The following is a 22,760-nucleotide window of genomic DNA, read 5'->3' on the forward strand; positions in this document are numbered from 1 at the left end:
GTGCCTAATATTGCCATTTAGCATTGTACTTTCACATGTGCCCTTTATGGGAATCCTTTCCTTTTCATACCCGTAATTCTTTCTCCCAATCTGCACTTCACCCAGCAGAGTCACCGCCCACAAGCTGCGCTTAGGGAAGCAGGCACTCACCGAAAACTCTGGCTGAGTAAAATCAAGGGGTGCGTGCGGGACTCCTCCACTGATTAATTCATTTATTCCACAGCATTTGTACAGCACCCACGGGGGCCCCACACTAGGTGGAAAACGAAGATGAAAAATCGCAGTCTCTGTTCCAAAGACCGCAGAGTCGAGGGCTGCGTTTTCTTCACGGCCCTTTGTTTCTTTCACGCCCCCAGGGCGCGAGCTGGGATAAGGCTCCCCGGCCAGGGCTTTCCCCCAGATTTTACTAGGTCAGGGCAGCCCCGGGGAGGCGCCTCCTCCCGGCCGGAACCGCCCGACTCCGCTTCGTCCTCTGGGGCCCACGGACCACTCCCCACTGCCCCAGCTCCAACACCTGCAGATCCTGCGAGCCCGAGCCCTCCCACGACCGCCCAGAGAGGGTCTGAGACCCGAGGAGGAACCCCAGGGACTAGTCGTGCCGTAGCATGAGCTCTGGTCTCGCGGAGGAAAAGCAGGGGCGGCCCCCGTAGGATCCCCGGGATCCCGCTGGGCGGCGACCGTTGCCCAGGGGACAGGCAGGGCATGCTGAGAACGCTGCCTTTCCTGTGCCTGGACACAGCTCCGGCTGGGATCCCACAGCGCCGCCTTCTGGCAGGAGGCGTCCCCGCGGCGCTGTGCATTCTGGGCTCCCTGGATCTCTACGTGAACTGGAGCTGCTCCAGGCACTCCAGAGGTCTGACCCCTTTCTCCTTTAGGGTTACACGAGAATGCATCTGAAATGGATCGGTATGTATATTAGGGACTTGGGGATTTGGAAAATGTGTAACGTCGCCATTTTCTGTCTCAATTTTTGCTACTTCAAGCCGCCTGTCTTCAAAATGAAAGTGTGTTATCGGCCGGGCGCGGTGGTTCACACCTATAATCCCAGCACTTTGAGAGGCCAAGGCGGGCAAATCACCTGAGGAGAGGAGTTCGAGACCAGCCTGGCCAACATGGTGAAATCCTGTCTCTACTAAAAATACAAAAATTAGCAGGGCGTGGTGGCACGCGCCTGTAGTCCCAGCTACTCGGGAGGCTGAGGCGGGAGAATCGCCTGAACCCAGGAGGCGGATGTTGTAGTGAGACGAGATCATGCCACTGCACTCTAGCCTGAGCAACAGAGCAACATTCCGTCTCAAAAAAAAAAAAAAAAAAAAAAAAAAAAGTGTTATTAAATAATAGGAGGCCATGGTTTGGACTCAGCTCCAGCACTAGGCTCCAACAGACCACACCAAAATGGAGTTACTCATGCAAAAGTACCACATCACCAAGGCAAACAGAGATGTTTATCTGACAAAACAGGCCAGCATGATAAGGAAGACCCCTCTGGTTTGTTTGTTTGTTTGTTTTTGTTTTTTTGAGACAGTCTTGTTCTGTCACCTAGGCTGGAGTGCAGTGACACGATCTCCACTCACTGCAACCTCTGCCTCCTGGGCTCAAGCAATTCTCTTGCCTCAGCCTCCGGAATAGCTGGGATTACAGGGGTGTGCCACCACGCCTGGCTAATTTTTGTATTTTTAGTAGACACGGGGTTTCACCATGTTGGCCAGGCTGGTCTTGAACCCCTGATCTCAATCTACCCGCCTCGGCCTCCCAAAGTGCTGGGATTACAGGCGCCAGCCACCATGCCCGGGTGGAAGACCCCCCCCCCCCCCCCGCTTTAACCTTTAGAAGAAGAAAGTGCCTTTCAACCAACCAACCCACCTTCAGTTTTTTGTTTCTGCTTTCCACCAGCTTTTCCTGTCTATAAAACCAACTGCCGCCTGGCACAGTGGCTCACACCTGTAATCCCAGCACTTTGGGAGGCCAAGGCAGGCGGATCACGAGATCAGGAGATCGAGACCAGCCTGGCCAGCATGGTGAAACCCCATCTCTACTAAAAATACAAAAAATTAGCCAGGCACGGTGGCGGGCACCTGTATTCCCAGCTACTCGGGAGGCTGAGGCAGGAGAATTGCTTGAATCCGGGAGGCAGAGGTTGCAGTGAGCCAAGATGGCGCAAAAAATAAAAATAAAAAACCAAACAAACACGCCTGGACTGGCTCATCGAAACCCTTATTCTTTTTTTGAGATGAGGTTTTGCTCGTTGCCCAGGCTGGAGTGCAATGGCATGATCTCGGCTCACTGCAACCTCCGCCTCCCAGGTTCAAGCGATTGTCCTGCCTCAGCCTCCAGAGTAGCTGGGATTACAGGCACGCACCACCATGCCTGGCTAATTTTTTATATTTTTAGTAGAGACCAGGTTTCACCATGGCCAGGCTGGTCTTGAACTTCTGACCTTAGGTGATCCGCCTGCCTTGGCCTCCCAGCGTGCTGGAATTATAGGCATGAGCCACCACGCCCGACCACTTATTCTGTTTTATGGGATGAAGTGTTGCCCAGTTCTAGAATACCAAATAAGCCAATTAAGATTTTTAAACTACATTTGTTGTAATTTTGTCTTGTGACAGTACCATTGTACAGGTGATTCACTACTCCACCTCTCCACCACTCACCTACTCACAATGACGGTTTTCAACATTTCAGGAAAGGTTTCTACCTTGGGCTCAGAGCAATTCCTCCTTCTCCCTCATGAGGAATTGGAGGGGGTGGTGATAAAATTCTTCATCTGGTTGTGAAGTGGTATTTCACACAACTCCTTAATAAATGTTGGAGGTGATACTGGATACAGGAAAACTTACAATAATCAGATTGTTACAGGTAGTTAGGCATGAACAGGGCAGCAGAGGGCTCTCCCCTGACCCACTAGAAATGTTGGGTGGCGGTTCGGCAATTAACGGATTGCCTAAGAATGAGAATTCGGCAGCCAGAGAGAGACAATCTCCTCACGGTCCACACCTGCTAACATTAAAAGTGTTACTTGAGTGCTGCCCCCCAAGAAGCAGCAGCTTCTTGGGCACTCGTGTTAAGAGACAAATGGCAAAGTATAGGCCGGGCAAGGTGGCTCACACCTTTCGGGAGGCCGAGGTGGTTGAATCACCTGAGGTCAGGAGTTCAAGACCAGTCTGGCCAACATTTTGTATTTTTTGTATTTTTAGTCTCTACTAAAAATACAAAAATTAGTCAGGCGTGGTGGCATGTGATGGCACACACCTGCAGTCCCAGCTACTCAGGAGGTTGAGACAAAAGGATCACTTGAGCTTGGGAGGTGGAGGCTGCAGTGACTTATGATCATGGCACTGTACTCCAGGCTGGGTGACAGAGACCCTCTTAAAAAAAAAAAAAAAGAAAAGGAATTTATAATTATAAATTATTCCATATCTTTATATATTATTTAATTACATATTCTATATATTTTTTGAGATTGAGTCTTGCTGTCGCCCAAGTTGGAGTGCAGTGGTACAATCCCAGCTCACTGCAACCTCCACCTCCAGGGTTCAAGCGATTCTCCTGCCTCAGCCTCCCCAGTAGCTGAGACTACAGGTGCATGCCACCATGCCTGGCTAATTTTTGTGCTTTTTGTTAGAGATGGTGTTTCACCATGTTGGCCAGACTGGTCTTGAACTTCTGACCTCAAGTGATCCTCCTGCCTTGACCTCCCAAAATAATGGGACTATAGGTGTGAGCCACTATGCCAGGCTATATTCTATAAGTTCTAAAGACAACGAAAAAGACTTACCAAGCTTCCTTTGGGAGATACTAAATTTGTTTTTTGGTTTTTTTTTTTTTTTTTTTTTGAGACGGTGTCATGCTATGTCATCCATGCTGGAGTGCAGTGGCACCGTCATTGCTCACTGCAGCCTCGACCTCTCCGGGCTCAGGCGATTCTCCCACCTAAGTTTCCCGAGTAGCTGGGACTACAGGTGTGCACCACCATGCCTGGCTAAGTTTTGTATTTTTAGTATTTTAGTAATTTTTGCCATTCTATAGAATATATCATTAAATGTTTGCCATGTTGCCCAAGCTGGTCTCAAACTCCTTGGCTCGTGATCCTCCTGCCTCGGCCTCCCAAAGTGCTGGGATTACAGGCATGAGCCACTGTGCCTGACCTAAACTTACTTTTATAACAATTACTTTTTAAAATGTCAGAACATAGGCCGAGCACCGTGGCTCAAGCCTGTAATCCCAGCACTTTGGGAGGCCGAGACGGGCGGATCACGAGGTCAGGAGATCAAGACCATCCTGGCTAACACGGTGAAACCCCGTCTCCACTAAAAAATACAAAAAACTAGCGGGGCGAGGTGGCGGGAGCCTGTAGTCCCAGCTACTCGGGAGGCTGAGGCAGGAGAATGGCGTAAGCCCGGGAGGCGGAGCTTGCAGTGAGCTGAGATCCGGCCACTGCACTCCAGTCTGGGCAACAGAGTGAGACTCCGTCTCAAAAGAATAAATAAAAAATAAAATAAAATAGGCCAGGCACGGTGGTTCAAGCCTGTAATCCCAGCACTTTGGGAGGCCAAGACGGGCGGATCACGAGGTCAGGAGATCGAGACCATCCTGGCTAACCCGGTGAAACCCCGTCTCTACTAAAAAACACAAAAAACTAGCCGGGCGAGATGGCGGGCGCCTGTAGTCCCAGCTACTAGGGAGGCTGAGGCAGGAGAATGGCGTGAACCCGGGAGGCGGAGCTTGCAGTGAGCTGAGATCCAGCCACTGCACTCCAACCTGGGCGACACAGCAAGACTCCGTCTCAAAAATAAAAATAAAAAAATTAAATGTCAGAACTTCTTTGTAATTACACATATATTTTTATATAAATGCAAAAAGGTAATCACATTCTATCTGGATTTGTGTGCACTTTTTCTTAAAAATTTTTTAACAATCACAACCTCGTAGAAATTGTTTTTGTTTGCAGATGCTGTGCTTTTCATAAAATTATGTCCTTGTTTTGTAATGCTGTCTTTTCCAATATAGCCGAGATCACGCCACTGCACTCCAATCTGGGTGACAGAGCAAGACTCCATCTTGGAAAAAAAAAAAAAGAAATATAATTGGTAATGTTTCCGAAGAGAAAATCCTTTGTGGTTCCTCATGTTCCTAACTTGTATGACACTCTTGCTCAAAGAAGGACACCTGCTCCTAAAACCCGTCTACCAGCAGGTCTGGCTACTGTTGCTGTGGATTCCCGGGCAATACCACTCCTGCTCAACGCTTTGGATGTCCCACTCTGCCTCAACTCCAATCGGCCTCTATCATTGCAAACAGTTGGCTGAGCCTTTTCTTAATATCCAGTTCATTTGGAGCAGGACAGGATTTTGTGTGTACTCTGATGTGCTCTGCGAGCTTAGACTTGTAAATGAAGCCCTTCCCACAGTCGCCACAGGCAAAGGGCCTCTCGGGCCTGTGGATGCGCTGGTGCCTCAGCATGTGTCCCCTTTCCCGGAAGTTCTTGTCACAGTCAGGACAGTGGAAAGGCCTCTCCCCTGTGTGCAGGCCCTGATGGCTGAGCAACTGTGCCTTCAGGCGGAAACTCTTGTCACACTTGGGACACCGAAAAGGCTTCTCTCCCGTGTGCGTCCTGATGTGCTCGATGAGCTTCGAGTGTTTCACAAAGCCCTTGCCGCACTCACAGGAGAAAGGCATCTCCCCGCTGTGCAGCAGCTGGTGGGCCTTCATGTCGGCCTTCACGCGATAGCGCTTGTCACACTCCGGACACTGGAAGGGCCTCTCTCCGGTGTGCAGGCGCTGGTGGCTGAGCAGCTGCCCCTTCAGGCGGAAGCTCCTGCTGCACTCTGGGCACTGGAAGGGTCTCTCCCCGCTGTGCACGCGCAAGTGCTCCGTGAGCTTGGACTGTCTGGTGAAGCCCTTGCCACACTCCCTACACGAGAACGGCCTCTCCTTGCTGTGCGTGTGCTGGTGGGCCTTCAGGATGCCCTTCAGGCGGAAGCGCTTGTCGCACTCCAGGCATTGGAAAGGCCTCTCCCCGCTGTGCACCCTCAGGTGCTCACGGAGCTTGCACCGGTGGGTGAAGCCTCTGCCACACTCGCTACAGGAGAACGGCCTCTCCCCGCCATGCCGGAGCCGGTGGGCTCTCAGCATGCTCTCCAGGCGGAAGCTCAGCCCACACTCTGGGCACTGAAAGGGCTTCTCGTCCGTGTGCAGCCGCTGGTGCCGCAGCAGCTGTCCCCTCTGACGGAAGTTCCTGCCACACTTGGCACACCAGAAAGGCTTCTCTCCGCTGTGGACTCGAATGTGCTCCGTGAGTTTACACTGCTTGGCGAAGCCCTTGCCACACTTCCCGCAGGAGAACGGTCTCTCCCCACAGTGCGCGTGCTGATGGACCTGCAGCAGGCGGCGCAGGCAGAAACGCTTGTTGCAATGGGGACACTGGAAGGGCCTTTCTCCAGTATGCGCCCTGCAGTGGCAGGCGAGGGCGCTCGTAGGGGAGCGCTCCCCACACTCCGAGCAAGAGCAGGGCGCCGGTGCGAAGTGCTGCAGAGCCTCCGTCTCCCCCTGCTGGTGGCTGCTCTCCTCTTGGGCCAGGCGCGAGCCTATCTTCTCTCCCGAGTGGACACTGCTGGAGGCCCCGCGGCTTTCTCTCCAAGAGGCCGGCCCCTCCCGGCTGTGCTGGCACCGGCGAGCCTGCGTGCTGTCCACCGGGAGGGAGCGCATGCCGCACGGGGTGCACTGGGCAGGCTTCTCCCCCTGGTGCAGGAGGCGGTAGCTGGGATGGGCCTGCTCATGTCGGAAGCACATTTCACCGTCAGCGATCTGGCAGGGAAACCTCGCCGCGTGGGCCGCCAGATGGCTTAGCAGACACAGCTTCCTGCGGAAGCTCTTGGCGCACACACCACACCGGAAGTGCCTCTGTACCCGAGGGCTGCTCCGCGGCATCTGTGTCTCCGCCCTCTTGTTTAATTTCTCCCAGGCCTTATGTGGTCGGTCCTTTGACTGGCCCCTCTGGTGCATTCCTAAATGGTTGTTCTCCCAACAGCTTTCCCCGGAGACAGGACAAGAGTGCTGGGTGCTCTCCCAGGCAGGGACGTCCTGCAAACCAGGAAGATCCAGATTTCTGGGACTTGGGAGTTCTTTTAGGGTAGATTCACTGGGGCCGCGGGCTAGTGGCGGAGGAGTCCTGGCGTTGTGCCTCTGTGGGCTCCTGAGGGTGATGCCTTGGTCAGACCTCAAGGAAACAAAGGATCCAAAGGAACACTGGCTCTCAAGAGGATCTAATTGGAAATGGCTTTTAGTTTTTCTTGAATTCACAGCCTGCTGGCTTCCTGCAATTGAAAACAAAAATTCAGTGGGTATTCCTGTCTGCAGCACTACTAACGATTCTCACAGTCAAGTGACCCATAGAGTGCCTTGTGGCAGCCTGGGAACCCAGCTTCCAATGAGCTACCCAACCATGCAGTGTGGTCTGTCTCATGGCCCCAAGTGAGTTTGTTGAGTCTGCTGAAACTAAACTGAAGAGACATATCTTTGGATAACATTGAAAAAAGGAAAATATAGGTTGCAAATATAGAGTATAAGCTCTGGAATCGGACTACCTGGTTTTGAATCCTATCTGTCCACTGTGTAACCTTTGTCAAGCTAATCTCTTTTGGCTCCAGCTCCTTCTGTAAAAACATGGAAACAAAAGTACATAAGATTACTGTGAGAATTAAATGAGCTAATGTGCATGAGGAGCTTAGCATGGTGCCTGGCACAGGGCATGTACTCTGTAAGTGTTGACTGCTGTCATGACTTCAGGAACGCCAGTGTATCCCATTCTGATGTACAGGCACACCTGGAGCCCTGAGCTGGAGCCCTAATACCACAGTTATATGTGATCTTTGAGCCATCCTGTCTCTAAGACCGGGCAGCAAGGCTTGGGCTTATTCCTCCGTCCCTGCTCCCATTTCTGCCAATGTTTTAAGAAGGTTTCTTGGAATAATTAATAGATGGTAGAAGTTAAGTAATTTGTGGGGGAAAACCTTCACTTTCGAAAGAAGCACCTAAAAACTAAAACTATTTGACAGGATTTCTTGAAATGATGCTCCTGTTTGACTTTTTCATTCTGTACTTTAAGAATCCAGAAATCGGCCGGGCGCGGTGGCTCAAGCCTGTAATCCCAGCACTTTGGGAGGCCGAGACGGGCAGATCACGAGGTCAGGAGATCGAGACCATCCTGGCTAACATGGTGAAACCCCGTCTCTACTAAAAATACAAAAAAACTAGCCGGGCGAGGTGGCGGGCGCCTGTAGTCCCAGCTACTCGGGAGGCTGAGGCAGGAGAATGGCGTAAACCCGGGAGGCGGAGCTTGCAGTGAGCTGAGATCCGGCCACTGCACTCCAGCCCGGGCGACAGAGCTAGACTCCGTCTCAAAAAAAAAAAAAAAAAAGGAATCCAGAAATCTCTGACTCTCTCATCATGACAAGAAATGAAAGAGAAGAGCTCAGATTGAAGTATTCAAGTAGACAACAGTCTCTAGTTGGGAAGGAAGCCACATTAGTCACGGAGATCTGGATAACCATGGGCCAGGCATGGTGGCTCATACCTATAATCCCAGCACTTTGGGAGGCTGAGGTGGGAGCACTGCTTGAGGCCAGGACTGCTTGAGGCCAGAAGTTCAAGACTGCAGTGAGCTATGGTCATGTCACTGTGCTCCAGCCTGGGTGACAGAACAAGATCCTGTGTCTTTAAAAAAAAAAAAAACTGGATAACCAGTTTCTGCTGAGTTCTTACTATATAAACTCTCTCTATATATATATGCATACAATATGTATACAATATATATGTATACATATATATGTATACACACACGTGTATATACACATATATACATATATACACACACACGTGTGTGTGTGTGTGTGTGTGTATATACATATGTTTTTTTTTTTTTGAGACTGAGACGTGCTCTGTTGCCCAGGCTGGAGTGCAGTTGTGTAATCTCAGCTCACTCACTGCAAGCTCTGCCTCCCAGGTTCAAGCAATTCTTCTGCCTCAGCCTCCTGAGTAGCTGGGATAACAGGCACCTGCCACCATGCCCGGCTAATTTTTTTGTATTTTTAGTAGAGAAAGGGTTTCACCATGTTGGCCAGGCTGGTCTGGAACTTCTGACCTCAAGTGATCTGCCTGCCTTGGCCACCCAAAGTGCTGGGATTACAGGCCTGAACCACCACGCCTGGCCTAACACTATATATATTAACCAATTCAATCCTGTAACATGGGTACTTTCATTTTATAGATCAGGCATTAAACTACCGAAAGGTTCAATAATTTGCCCAAGGTCACCAAGAAAAAGCAAGATCCAGACATAGAGACTCCAGAACCCACATTCCTAACTGTTACGCTTTACTGCCTTTATCTAGAAGAGTCATCAAACTTCAGCTCGCCCAAACAGGATGACAAGATCAGAGAAGGGAAACAAATCTGAACACGATGTCTTAAGGTCAGGGCCCTGATTTCTTAATACTCACCCCAAAACAGCTGTTCCTGAAACCCTGGATCAAAATGCAAATCACCAGAGGAGCAAATTATGTTTCCTGATTTCTGTGATTCTCTCCAGTTCCTGAAGGGCTCTCCTCCGTGTTCAATCCAGGATATCAGTTCTGGTTTTGGAAGTCCATCATCTGCACAGAGAAGTCAGACAGGGTAGTTTGGCTTCCTGAATTTAAAGCACATTAAGTTTCTAAATTTCTCAACATTCACTCCTGGGACAAAGTATGAGAACAACATGTCAAAAAAAAAAAAAAAAAACGGTTTACACACAGATGAAAAAACTGCCTACACATCCTACAAATGCTTCTGTCCGGGCATGTTAGATCAGGTATGTTGTTTTAATTTTGTCATGGTCCCCACACATTTAGCAATGCTGTATTTTGTCCAAAAACAAAATGGCTAATGCTATATGTATTTTTTTAATTAATTATTATTATTATTTTTTGAGGTGGGGTCTCACTCCAGTTGCCAAGGCTGGAGTGCAGTGGTGCAATCATGGCTCACTGTGGCCTCAGCTTCCTGGGCTCAGGTGATTCTTCAGCCTCAGTCTGGGACTACAGGCATGCACCACCAGGCCAAGCTAATTTTTGCATTTTTAGTGGAGACGGGTTTCGCCATGCTGGTTTCAAATTCCTGTGCTCAAGCAGTCTGCCTGCCCTGGCCTCCCAAAGTGCTGGGATTATAGGCGTGAGCCACTGCGCCCAGCCTTCAATATTCTTTGTTTTTTTTTGAGATGGAGTCTGGCTCAGTCGCTCAGGCTGGAGTGCAGTGGTGCGATCTCGGCTCACTGCAAGCTCCGCCTCCCGGGTTCACACCATTCTCCTGCCTCAGCCTCCCGAGTAGCTGGGACTACAGGTGCCCACCACCACGCCCAACTAATTTTTTTTTTGTATTTTTAGTAGAGACGGGGTTTCACCATGTTAGCCAGTATGGTCTGGATCTCCTGACCTTGTGATCCGCCCACCTCGGCCTCCCAAAGTGCTGGGATTATAGGTGTGAGCCACCATGCCCGGCCTCAATATTCTTAATAGTGATTTAATAAAAGCCAAATCATAGGGTCCAATTTTAAAGCAAGTTGGTTACGGCAAAAATGTGGTCAAAAGGCGTTTTTAAAATAATGCTTTAAGCTATTATTACCATTATTTTAGATACGGTCTCACTCTCTCTCTCAGGCTGGAGTGCAGTGGCCATGACCACAGCTTACTGCAGCCTCAACCTCCTGGGCTCCAGTGATCTGCCCCCCTCAGCCTCCTGAGTAGCTGGGACTACAGGCAAGAGCTACCACACTGGCTATTTATTATTATTATTATTATTATTGTTAGTTTTTAAAATGCAGTCTATGTTACCCAGGCTAACCTCAAACTCTTGGGCTCAAGTAGCCCTACCCGACCCTGGCGTCTCAAAGTGCTGCAAGTACAGGCATGAGCCACCACATCTGGCCAGTGGTTTAACTTATTAAAAATATTTCTGGCACATGGAGGAGAAAAATATACAAAAACCTGGATGCCATCTAACTTTGTCAAATCCTAGCATGCTGACACACTTCAGGTTTTTTGTTTTTTTGTTTCTGATAGGGTCTCGCTATGTCTCCCAGGCTGAAGTGCAGTGGTGCAGTCACAGCCCACTGCAGCCTCAACCTCCTGGGCTCAAGCAATCCTTCCACCTCAGCCTACTGATAGCTGGGACTACAGGCGAGAACCACCGTGCTCAGCTAATTTTTAAATTTTTTGTAGAGACAGGGTCTCCCTAGGTTGTCCAGGCTGGTCTCAAACTCCTAAGCCCAAGATATCCTCCTACCTCGGCCTCCCAAAGTGCTGGGATTGTAGGGATGAGCCACCATGCCCAGTTTACTTCAGGTTCTTTAAAGATATGAGACATTATACAGTTTAAGCCCCTGTATATCCCTCTCCAGAGGTAAGCACTACTCTGAATCTGAATCTGGTGTATATTATTCCTATGCATGTTCTTATTTTAAAATATATATGTATAAATAAAATATTGCTGGGTTTTTCTTTTGTTGTGTTTTTTTGACAAAGTTTCACTCTTGTTGCCCAACCTGGAGTGCAATGGCGCGATCTCGGCTCACCGCAATCTCTGCCTCTTGGGTTCAAGCGATTCTCCTGTCTCCTGAGTAGCTGGGATTACAGGCATGCGCCACCACGCCTGGCTAATTTTTGTATTTTTAGTAGAGGGGTTTCTCCATGTTGGTCAGGCTGGTCTCGAACTCCTGACCTCAGGTGATCCAGCTGCCTCAGCCTCCCAAAGTGCTGGGATTACAGACATAAGCCACCACGCCAGCCTATATTGCTGGTTTTAAACTTTACATAGACCAGGCCGGACGTGGTGCCTCATGCCTGTAATCCCGGCACTTTGGGAGGCCGAGGCAGGAGGATGATGAGGTCAGGAGTTCGAGACCAGCCTGGCCAATATGGTGAAACCTCGTCTAATACAAAAGTTAGCCCGGCATGTTGGTGCGTGCCTGTAGTCCCAGCTACTTGGGAGGCTGAGGCAGGAGACTCGCTGAACCTGGGAGGTGGAGGTTGCGGTGAGTCGAGATTGCGCCATTGCACTCCAGCCTGGGCAACAAAGCGAGACTCCATCTTGGAAAAAAAAGAAAACAAAACTTTACATAGACCATACCACATCGTACTGCAACTTGCTCTTCTCTCCTCAAATTATATTTTTAAAATTTCTCCATTTTGGAACACTTGGCTTCATTTGTTTGATAGTCTTTGACTATATGAATATATCACAGTCTGTCTTTTTCTTCTGCTCCCTGGCATGCCTCTATGAATACACACATAAGCACTGACAGTTCTTGAAGTGAATTGCTGTATCATAGGATAAGTACATCTTCAACTTTACTGTATGTTACCAAATTGCTCTCCCAAGTGGCTGTGCTGATTGACAATCTCAAGAGAGTAGGAATGTTCACTTTGCTTCACATCTTGACAACACACGATGCTATCAGATGTTTTACTATCTCTGACATAGTACCACATAATAAGTCTTGCTATCTGATTAAGACAATCAGTCACCTTCCATCTTGTTCCATAAGACTGTCTTCATTATTCTTGTCTTGGTTCTCCCATGTTCTTTAGGATCAACTTATCAAATTCCACAGAAAGCACTATTGGGATTCTGACTGGACTTGCTTTGAATCTACAGATTGATTTGGGGAGAGAATTGACAGAAGGCAGAAAGATCCATGTGACTGACTATTAGATTAAGAAGATGGGTGTTCTCCTGGCCGGCCACAGTGGCTCACGACTGTAATCCCAGAACTTGGGGAGGCCAAGGCAGGTGGATCACTTGACCTCAGGAATTCGAGACCAGCCTGGGCAACACGATGATGATGATGGATAATCACAAGGATATGATGAAAGCATGAGAAACAGTCGTGGCCCAACAATGAAACAAATTAAAATGTAGCATAATTTTGTCTTTTTTTTTTTTTTTTTTTTGGAGACGGAGTCTCACTCTGTTGCCCAGGCTGGAGTGCAGTGGCCGGCTCTCAGCTCACTGCAAGCTCCGCCTCCCGGGTTTACGCCATTCACCTCGCCCGGCTAGATTTTTGTATTTTTTAGTAGAGACGGGGTTTCACCGGGTTAGCCAGGATGGTCTCGATCTCCTGACCTCGTGATCCGCCCGTCTCGGCCTCCCAAAGTGCTGGGATTACAAGCTTGAGCCACTGCGCCCGGCCTTTTTTTTTTTTTTTTTTTGAGATGGACTCTCACTGTTGCCCAGGTTGGAGTGCAGTGGCGCGATCTTGGCTCACCATAGCCTCTGCCTCCTGGGTTCAAGCAATTCTCCTCCCTCAGCCTCCCAAGTAGCTGGGATTACAGGCATGCACAACCATGCCCAGCTATTTTTTGTTTTTTTTTGTTTTTGTTTTTTTTTTGAGACGGAGTCTCGCTCAGTGGCCCAGGCTGGAGTGCAGTGGCGCTATCGCGGCTCACTGCAAGCTCCGCCTCCCGGGTTCACGCCATTCTCCTGCCTCAGCCTCCCAAGTAGCTAGGACTACAGGCGCCTGCCGCCATGCCTGGCTAATTTTTTGCATTTTTAGTAGAGACAGGGTTTCACCATGTTAGCCAGGCTGGTGTCAAACTCCTGACCTCAAGTGATCCACCCAACTCAGTTTTCCAAAGTGCTGGGATTACAGGCGTGAGCCACCACACCCCGCTAAAATGTAGCATAATTTTGAACAACTGATAAGAATGAAAAAAAGAGAATCCATTTGATCTTGATGCTTGGAACATTCTTATTAGGCTGGCACAGGGTTAATGGCATAGAATTATATATTTGTCACCAGAGATTCATTTACTGTAACTGATTCTTCAGTAACAATGAAAATAATGTAATGTTTTCAGTTATGTTTTAGAAACAATCCATACATACAGCCTGCAAAAGTTAACTATGGTAACAGAATAGAATATAAATACTAGAAGCTTCGCAGTATAAAGGAAGTGGTATGGCTGTCATCAACTGGCAGAAGAGATGAAGGGAAGTACTAGAGAACTAATTATTTTTATATAATGAAGGAGTCAAGAGATGAAACTGATGGAATACAATCTAGAATCTTAAACATATTATTTTAAATTATAAATCTGACCAACGGAGGCTCAAAAGCTGGGGAGAAGACAGAAGAGGGATTGTATAAGTGAACTAACACCTAATTTTTCATAGTAATTAATTAATGCTGTCTAAACTCGATAAATCGAGAGTGTTACTGTATGCATAGATTGGAGGAAGCCACTTTAAAAACTAAAACAAAAATGATTAAAAGTGGTTGCCTTCACGTGGTTAACTGAATGTGGAGATAAGAATGAAACAGGGACCAGGTGTGGTGGTGTTTTTTTTTGTGGGGGACGGAGTCTCACTCTTTGCCAGGCTGGAGTGCAGTGGCACAATCTCGGCTCACTGCAACCCCCGCCTCCCGGGTTCAAGTGATTCTCCTGCCTCAGCCTCTTGAGTAGCTGGGACTACAGGCACCCACCACACGCCCAGCTAATTTTTGTATTTCTGGTAGAGATGGGGTTTCACTGTGTTGGCCAGGATGGTCTTGATCTCTTGACCTCGTGATCCACCCCCTTGGTCCCAAAGTCCTGGGATTACAGGCGTGAGCCACCGCACCCAGCAGAGACAGCTACTCTTCACGCCCAGCGCTGTGGTTCACCCCTGTAATCCCAGTAATTTGGGAAGCCAAGGTGGGCAGATCGCGAGGTCAGGAGATTAAGACCATCCTGGCCAACATGGTGAAACCCCCTCTCTACTAAAAATACAAAGATTAGCCAGGTGTGGCAGCACGTACCTGTAGTCCCACTTACTCAGGAGGCTGAGGCAGGAAAATTGCTTGAACCCAGAAGGCAGAGGTTGCAGTCAGCCAAGATTGCATCATTGCACTCCAGCCTGGGTGACAGAGTGAGACTACATCTCAAAAAAACAAACACTTTATTGTACACCCTTCAAAAATAGCTTTTCTGAAGTATTTAGACCCCACTGTAAAAGCTGTGAGGTAGGGACATCTTAGGTTAAAGACATACAGAACACATCATAAATGTGCGCTAGGTGTGCTCCTACGTGGACAATCATGGCATCCTGACAGTAAGTCATGACTAAAGGCCCCTCATAAATAATATTTAGTCACCCGGACCACCTTACATTGCTCAAATATTCTCATGCAACAATGTCTACCCTTGAGTAAAGATTAACAATTTTGACCAAAGTATTAACAATAGATGGCAGGGTAAAAATACCTTTCTGAGTTAATTTTTTTTTTTTTTTTCTTTCTTTCTGAGTTAATTTCTGAGAAATCTTGCTACCTGAGAAACAGGGGCATCAAGTGACTGTGACCCCTTACATGATCCAGTTCCATGACCTACCCACAAAGGTGAACAGGTCTTACCTAGAGAGACGAGAGTCTCATAATTGCTTCTCATCACATGCTTGTAAAGCTCCTTCTGCCATGCCTCTAGATCCTGCCATTCTTGCTCCGAGAAATAAATGGCAACATCCTCAAAAGTCAGAGGTAGCTGAAATTGTAGACATAAGACACATGCATTCATGATTGCTTCAAAATAACTCCAGCTCCTTCCTCCTTATTAATTTAAAAGACTTCTGCAGTGGACACATGTTTCTGGTTGTTCAGCAACTTCTTCCTGGAGAACTACTCCTTCCCCTACTCCAATTACATCATTCTGCTGTTAACCACTACATCCCCTGCTCCACATTTCATTATGCTTGTTCAAAGTATATATACATATGTAGAGCATGAATTATTTTCTTTACAAAATGGGAACAAATCACTTTGTAACTTCATTCACTTAATATGTCACAGAGCTCTTTCCAGATCAATAATATATATTGAGGCAAATTTATTTTTTTGGTAAAGTAGCACTTATATTCCATGAGTAGATATACCCCACTGATGGGACATATATTGTTTCCATTACCATTATAAATTACAGTATTCAGCTGGGCACGGTGGGTCATGCCTGTAATCCCAGCACTTTGGGAGGCCGAGGCAGGCAGATCACGAGATCAGAAGTTCGAGATCAGCCTGACAAACATGGTGAAACCCCGTCTCTACTAAGAATACAAAAATTAGCCAGGTGTGGTGGCATGCGCCTGTAATCCCACCTACTCAGGAGGCTGAGGCAGAACTGCTTGAACCTGGGAGGCAGAGGTTGCAGTGAGCAGAGATCGCGCCACTGTACTCCAGCCTGGCTGACAGAGCGAGACTCAGTCTCAAAATTAAAAAAAAAAAAAAAATTACAGTGTTCTTATATGCTTCCTATGTATTAGTGCTTTTACTTCTGCAGGATAAAATCTAAAAAGGAGAACTATTAAATCAAAGAGAATATACATCTTCAGTTTTAACAGATAACATCAGATTGCCTTGCAAAAAGAATCCAGCACATTTACCCTTGGTATTAACATGAGACTTCTTGTTTCTTTACACTTTTGCCAGCACAAGATGTTCTCAAATCTTATTTTTTGCCAATGTGGGGTGGCAAATTGTATTTCAGTATTTTAATTTACATTAATTTGTAAGGCTGGAAGTCCTAGCCAGAGCAGTCAGGCAAGAGAAAGAAATCAAGGGCATCCAAATTGGAAAACTATCTCTGTTTGCCAATGATATGATCCTCTACCTAGAAAATCCTAGACTCCTCCAAAAGACTCCTAGATTTGACAAATGAATTCAGCACAGTCTCAGGTAACACAATTAATGTATATAAATCAGTAGCGCTGCTATACATCAACAGCGACCAAGCTGAGAAATCAAGAACTCAGTACCTTTTACAATGGCTGAAAAAAACAATAAAATGCCTAGGCATACACTTGATATGGTTTGGCTGTATCCCCACCCAAATCTCCTGTTGAATTGCAATCCCCAGGGTTGGAGGAGGGGCCTGGTGGGAGGTGACCTTATCATGGGGGCGGACTTCCCTTGCTGTTCTCATGATAGTGAGTTTTCACCAGATCTGGTTGTTTAAAAGTGTGTAGCACTTCCCCCTTCGCTGCCTCTCTCCTGCGCCAGCCATGAGAACGCCGTATAATTGTAAGTCTTCTGAGGCCTCCCCAGAAGCAGAAGACTAAGAGTTACCAGCAAGTGGTTTTGAATTTTATTGCTTTTCTAAAAACTGCATTAGAAAAAATGCAATGTATGCAAATGTTTAGTATTGTTTAATATTTGTGTTTATTATGGTTGATGGGATAAATGGATACTTCCTGAGGCTCACAACTAGAAGTACGTAAATTATATATTTGTTAGTTTAAAACACTCTAATTACATAAGCATACATTCCACCTTTTATTGAACTACCATTGTTATTGCCATATATCCTTATTTTCTATGGGTATTAAAGTTTATCTTGTTTCAACTTTATTATTATTTTTTTATTTTTCGAGACGGCATCTCTCTCTGTTGCCAGGCTGGAGTGCAGTGGCGTGATCTTAGCTCACTGCATCCTCCACTTCCCAGATTCAAGCAATTCTCCTGCCTCAGCTTCCTGAGTAGCTGGGACTACATGTGTGCACCACCACACCTGGCTAATTTTTTTGCATTTTTAGTAGAGACGGGGTTTCACCATGTTGGTCAGGCTGGTATCCAACTCCTGACCTCAAGTGATCCACCGACCCTGGCCTCCCAAAGTGCTGGGATTACAGGCATGAGCCACCGTGCTCAGCCTATTCATCTTTTATATTTATTTATTTTGAGACGAACTCTCACTGTGTTGCCTAGGCTGGAGTGCAGTGGTACCATCTCGGCTCACTGCAACCTCCACCACCCTGGTTCAAGCGATTCCCCTGCCTCAGCCTCCTGAGTAGCTGCGATTACAGGCACATGCCACCACACCGGGCTAATTTTTTTGTATTTTTAGTAGAGACGGGGTTTCACCATGTTGGCCAGGCTGGTCTCAAACTCCTACCTCAGGCAATCTGCCTACCTCGGCCTCCCAAAGCGCTGGGATTACAGGCGTCAGCCACCACACCCAGCCAGTCTAATCATTTTTTTTTTTTTGAGACAGAGTTTTGCTGTTTTGCCCAGGCTGGAGTGAAGTGGCACGATCTCAGCTCACTGCAACCTCTGCTCCCCGGGGTTCACGCAGCTCTCCTGCCTCAGCCTCCTGAGTAGCTGGGATTATAGGTGCCAGTCACCAAGCCCAACTAATTTTTTTATCTTTAGTAGAGATGGGGTTTCGCCACATTAGCCAGGCTGGTCTCGAAATTCTGACCTCAGGTGATCCACTCACCTTGGATTCCCAGTGCTAGGATTTACAGGCATGATCCACTGCGCCTGGCCAAAGTTTTTTTTTTTTTTTTAATTTTAGTTTCAGGCCTACATGTGCAGGTTTGCTATATAGGTAAATTGCGTGTTGTGGGGGTTTGGTGTGCAGACTGTTTCATCACTCAGGTAATAAGCATAATACCCGTAAGTAATTTTTCAGTCCTCATTCTCCTCCCACCCTCCACCTTCAAGTAGGCCCCAGTGTCTGTTATTCCCTGCTTTGTATCCATATGTACTCAGTGTTCAGCTCACCCTTATCAGTGAGAACGGCACTTTGTTTTCTACTCCTGTGTTATCTCACTTAAGATAATAGCCTCCAGCTCCATCCATCTTTCTGCAAAAGATACGATTTTCTCTTATGGCTGCATAGTATTCCATGGTGCATATGTACATTTTCTTTATCCAGTCTGCCACTGATGGGCATTTAGGTTGATTCCACAGCTTTGCTATTGTGAACAGTGCTGTAACGAACATATGCAAACGTGTCTTTATGCAGAACAATTTATATTCCTTTGGGTATATATTCAATAATGGGATTGCAGGGTCAAATGGTAATTTTGGCTGGGCGCAGTGGCTCACGCCTGTAATACCAGCACTTTGGGAAGCCGTGGCGGGCAGATCACCTGAAGTCAGGAGTTTGAGACCAGTCTGGCCAACATGGAGAAACCCTGTCTCTACTAAAAGTACAAAAAATTAGCTGGGTGTGATGGCACGTGCTTGTAATCCCAGCTACTCAGGAGGCTAAAGCAGGAGAATCGCTTGAACCCAGGAGGCAGAGGTTGCAGTGAGCCGAGATGGCGCCAGCCTGGGCAACAGAGCAAAAGTTCATCTCAAAAAAAAACAAAAAAAGGTAATTCTGCTTTCAGTTCTTTGAGAGATCACCAAACTGCTTTCCACAATGGCTGAACTAATTTGCATTCCCATCAGCAGTGTATAAGTGTTCTCTTTTCTCTGTAACTTTGTTTTTTTTTTTATTTTTTAATAGCTACTCCGACTGATACAGTTTTTTTTTTTTTTTTTGGTTTTTTGTTTGTTTTTTGAGACGGAGTCTTGCTCTGTTGCCCAGGCTGGAGTGCAGTGGCACGATCTCGGCTCACTGCAACCTCCGCCTCCCAAGTTCACGCCATTCTCCTGTCTCAGCTTCCCAAGTAGCTGGGACTACAGGCATGCACCAACACGCCCGGCTAATTTTTTGTATTTTTAGTAGAGACAGGGTTTCACTGTGTTAGCCAGGATGGTCTCGATCTCCTGACCTCGTGATCCACCCGCCTCGGCCTCCCAAAGTGCTGGGATTACAGGTATGAGCCAATGCGCCCAGCCCTGATATGGTTTTGATTTGCATTTCTCAAATGATTAGTGATGCTGAGTATTTTTTCATAAACTTGTTGGCCATGTGTATTTCTTCTTTTGAGAAGTGTCTGTTCATGTCCTTTGCCCATTTTTTAATGCAGTTGTTTTTTGCTTGTAAATTTAAGTTCCCCATAGATTCTGGATATTAGACCTTTGTCAGTTGCATACTTTGCAAATATCCCATTCTGTAGAGCGTCTGTTTACTCTGCTGATAGCTTCTTTTGCTGTGTAGAAGCTCTTTAGTTTAATTAGGTCCCCTTTGTCAATTTTTGTTTTTGTTGCAGTTGCTTTTGGAGTCTTCATCACAAAATCTTTGCCAGGGCCTATGTCCAGAACGCAATTTCCTAGGTTATCTTCCAGGGTTTTTATAGTTTTAGGTTTTACATTTAAGTCTTTTTTTTTTTTTTTTTTTTTTTTTTTTGAGGCGGAGTCTTGCTCTGTGGCCGGACTGGAGTGCAGTGGCCGGATCTCAGCTCACTGCAAGCTCCGCCTCCCGGGTTTACGCCATTCTCCTGCCTCAGCCTCCCGAGTAGCTGGGACTACAGGCGCCCGCCACCTCGCCCAGCTAGTTTTTTTGTATTGTTAGTAGAGACGGGGTTTCACCGTGTTAGCCAGGATGGTCTCGATCTCCTGACCTCGTGATCCGCCCGTCTCGGCCTCCCAAAGTGCTGGGATTACAGGCTTGAGCCACCGTGCCCGGCCACATTTAAGTCTTTAATCCACGTTGAGTTGAGTGTAAGGTGTAAGGTGTAAGGAAGGGGTGCGGTGTCAGTCTTATGCATATGGCTAGCCAGTTATCCCAGCACCATTTATTAAATAGGGAGTCTTTTTCCCACTGCTTGTTTTTGTTGACTTTGTAGAAGATGAGATGATTGTAGGTGTGTGGCATTATTTCTGGGTTCTCTATTCTGTTCCATTGCTCTACATGTCTGTTTTCTTACCAGTACCATGCTGTTTTGGTTACTGTAGCCTTGTATAGTTTGAAGTCAGGTAGTGTGGTGATGTCTCCAGCTTTGTTCATTTTGCCTACGACTCCCTTGGCTGTTTGGGCTCTTTTTTGGTTACATATGAATTTTAAAATAGTTTTTTCAGCCAGGCACTGGCTCATACCTGTAATCCCAATAATTTGGGAGGCCAAGGTGAACGAATCGCTTGAGCCCAGGAGTTTGAGAACAGTCTGGGCCACATAGCTAAACCCCGTCTCTACCAAAACAATAACAAAATCCACAAAAACTAGCAGGGCATGGCACATGCCTGTAGTCCTAGCTACCTGAGAGGCTGAGGTGGGAGAACTGCTTGAGTCCAGGGTTTCTATATTGGCCAGGCTGGTCTCGAACTCCTGACCTCATGATTTGCCCATCTTGGCCTCCCAAAGCGTTGGGATTACAGGCGTGAGCCACCACTCCCAGTAACGTAGTTTTTTTTCTAATTGTCATTAGTAGTTTGATAGGAATAGCAATGAATCTGGAAACTGCTTTGGGTAGTATGGCCATTTTAACAATATTGATTCTTCGTACCCACGAGCATTAAATGTTTTTCCCTTTGTGTTATCTCTGATCTCTTTGAGTAGTATTTTGTAATTCTTGTTGTAAAGATCTTTCACCTCCTTGGTTAGCTGTATTCCTAGGCATTTTTGACTAGATGTGAATGGGACTGTATTCTTGATTTGGCTTTTAGCTTGGATGTTGTTGGTGTATAGGAATGCTACTGATTTTTGTACATAGATTTTTGTATTCTCAGACTCTGCTGAAGTTGTTTATCAGATCAAGGAGCATGTGGGCACGCTATGGGGTTTTCTACATATAGAATCATACAGTCTGCAAACAGGGATAGTTTGACTTCTATTTCTATTTTGGTGACTTTTATTTCTTTCTCTTGCTGGACTGCTTTGGGTAGGACTTCCCATCTTTTTGTTATATTCATTATGAAATTTAGAGTTGAGTTTTAAAAATTCTAAGGATGCCTTAAAATTTGTCTTAGTCTGTTTAGTATTGCTGTAAAGGAACACCAAGGTGGGGTAATTTTTTTTTTTTTTTTTTTTTTTTTTGAGACAGAGTCTCACTCTGTTGCCCAGGCTGGAGTGCAGTGGCGCGATCTCGGTTCACTGCAAGCTCCACCTCCCAGATTCACGCCATTCTCCTGCCTCAGCCTCCAGAGTAGCTGGGACTACAGGCACCCACCACCATGCCCAGCAAATTTTTTGTATTTTTAGTAGAGATAGGGTTTCACCTTGTTAGCCACGATGGTCTTGATCTGCTGACCTCGTGATCCACCTGCCTCAGCCTCCCAAAGTGCTGGGATTACAGGCGTGAGCCACTATGCCCAGCTGCAAGTCCAATTTTGACGTGAGGTTTAGGGACAAATATCCAAACTGCAGATGTAGCAACACTTAAATCAGAAATTCATTATTTTAAGTTTAAGGAAATATAGTCATTTCTGCTATAATGCTTGTTTTGAAACGTGAATTTATTCCAACATGATTGATATATTAGGAGAGAATATATTACAAAATTTTGCATTTGCTTATGTGCAATTCTGTCTATAAGAAACACTAGATTAATGATTCTCAATCAGAACAATTTTGTCCCCTGGAGACATTTTTTGTTATAATATGGGGAAGCGGGGCGGCCTACTGGCATCTAGTATGCAGCAGCCAAGAATAGTAATAAACAACCTACGATGCACAGGACAGCCCACAAAACAGAAAATTATCCAGCACAGGATGTTAGTAGAGGCAAGGGTGAGAAACTGTACTATGTGAACAAACAGAACTAAGCTGCATAGACATACACAAAATGCACACATGCAACACACTTCAAACATCAGATTACCCTGTGTTATAACCCCTACCTATTCGCCTCTGGGGTCACAACTTTCCATCTCATTTCAGATAACCTTCCTTTCACCACTTCACAATAGCTCACAGACTGCAACCCTTGCTATGTCTACTTCCACTAGCACATTTCAGGTAGTTCTTTTAGGGTTTTTTTTTTTTTCTTTTTTTGAAACGGGGTCTCACTCTGTTGCCCAGGCCGGAGTGCAGTGGTGCCAACACAGCTTACCATAGCTTTGATCTCCTGGGTTCATGTGATTCTCT

The 22,760-nt window shown here is 46.7% G+C and overlaps 1 protein-coding gene across 3 annotated transcripts in view; it reads right to left on the reverse strand.

The window, feature by feature from the left end:
- Positions 1-4,821: 4,821 nt before the first annotated feature.
- ZNF786 (zinc finger protein 786) overlaps positions 4,822-22,760 on the reverse strand; it is a 54,300-nt gene continuing 36,361 nt past the window's right edge. For 2 of the 3 annotated variants that reach the window (XM_026456366.2, XM_023225469.1), the window contains 3 exons: positions 15,428-15,554; positions 9,501-9,653; positions 4,822-7,316 (listed from right to left, as the gene is read on the reverse strand). In XM_026456366.2, coding sequence (XP_026312151.1) covers positions 5,269-7,316; positions 9,501-9,653; positions 15,428-15,461 — 2,235 coding nt within the window. In that variant the 5' untranslated portion in view covers positions 15,462-15,554 and the 3' untranslated portion in view covers positions 4,822-5,268. Of the gene's footprint in view, positions 7,317-9,500; positions 9,654-12,560; positions 12,996-15,427; positions 15,555-22,760 lie in introns of those variants that run through there. The other variant, XM_023225470.3, reaches the window with a different exon arrangement.

This window comes from Piliocolobus tephrosceles, chromosome 8, assembly GCF_002776525.5.
Source record: "Piliocolobus tephrosceles isolate RC106 chromosome 8, ASM277652v3, whole genome shotgun sequence".
In the NCBI taxonomy this organism is placed as follows: domain Eukaryota; kingdom Metazoa; phylum Chordata; class Mammalia; order Primates; family Cercopithecidae; genus Piliocolobus; species Piliocolobus tephrosceles.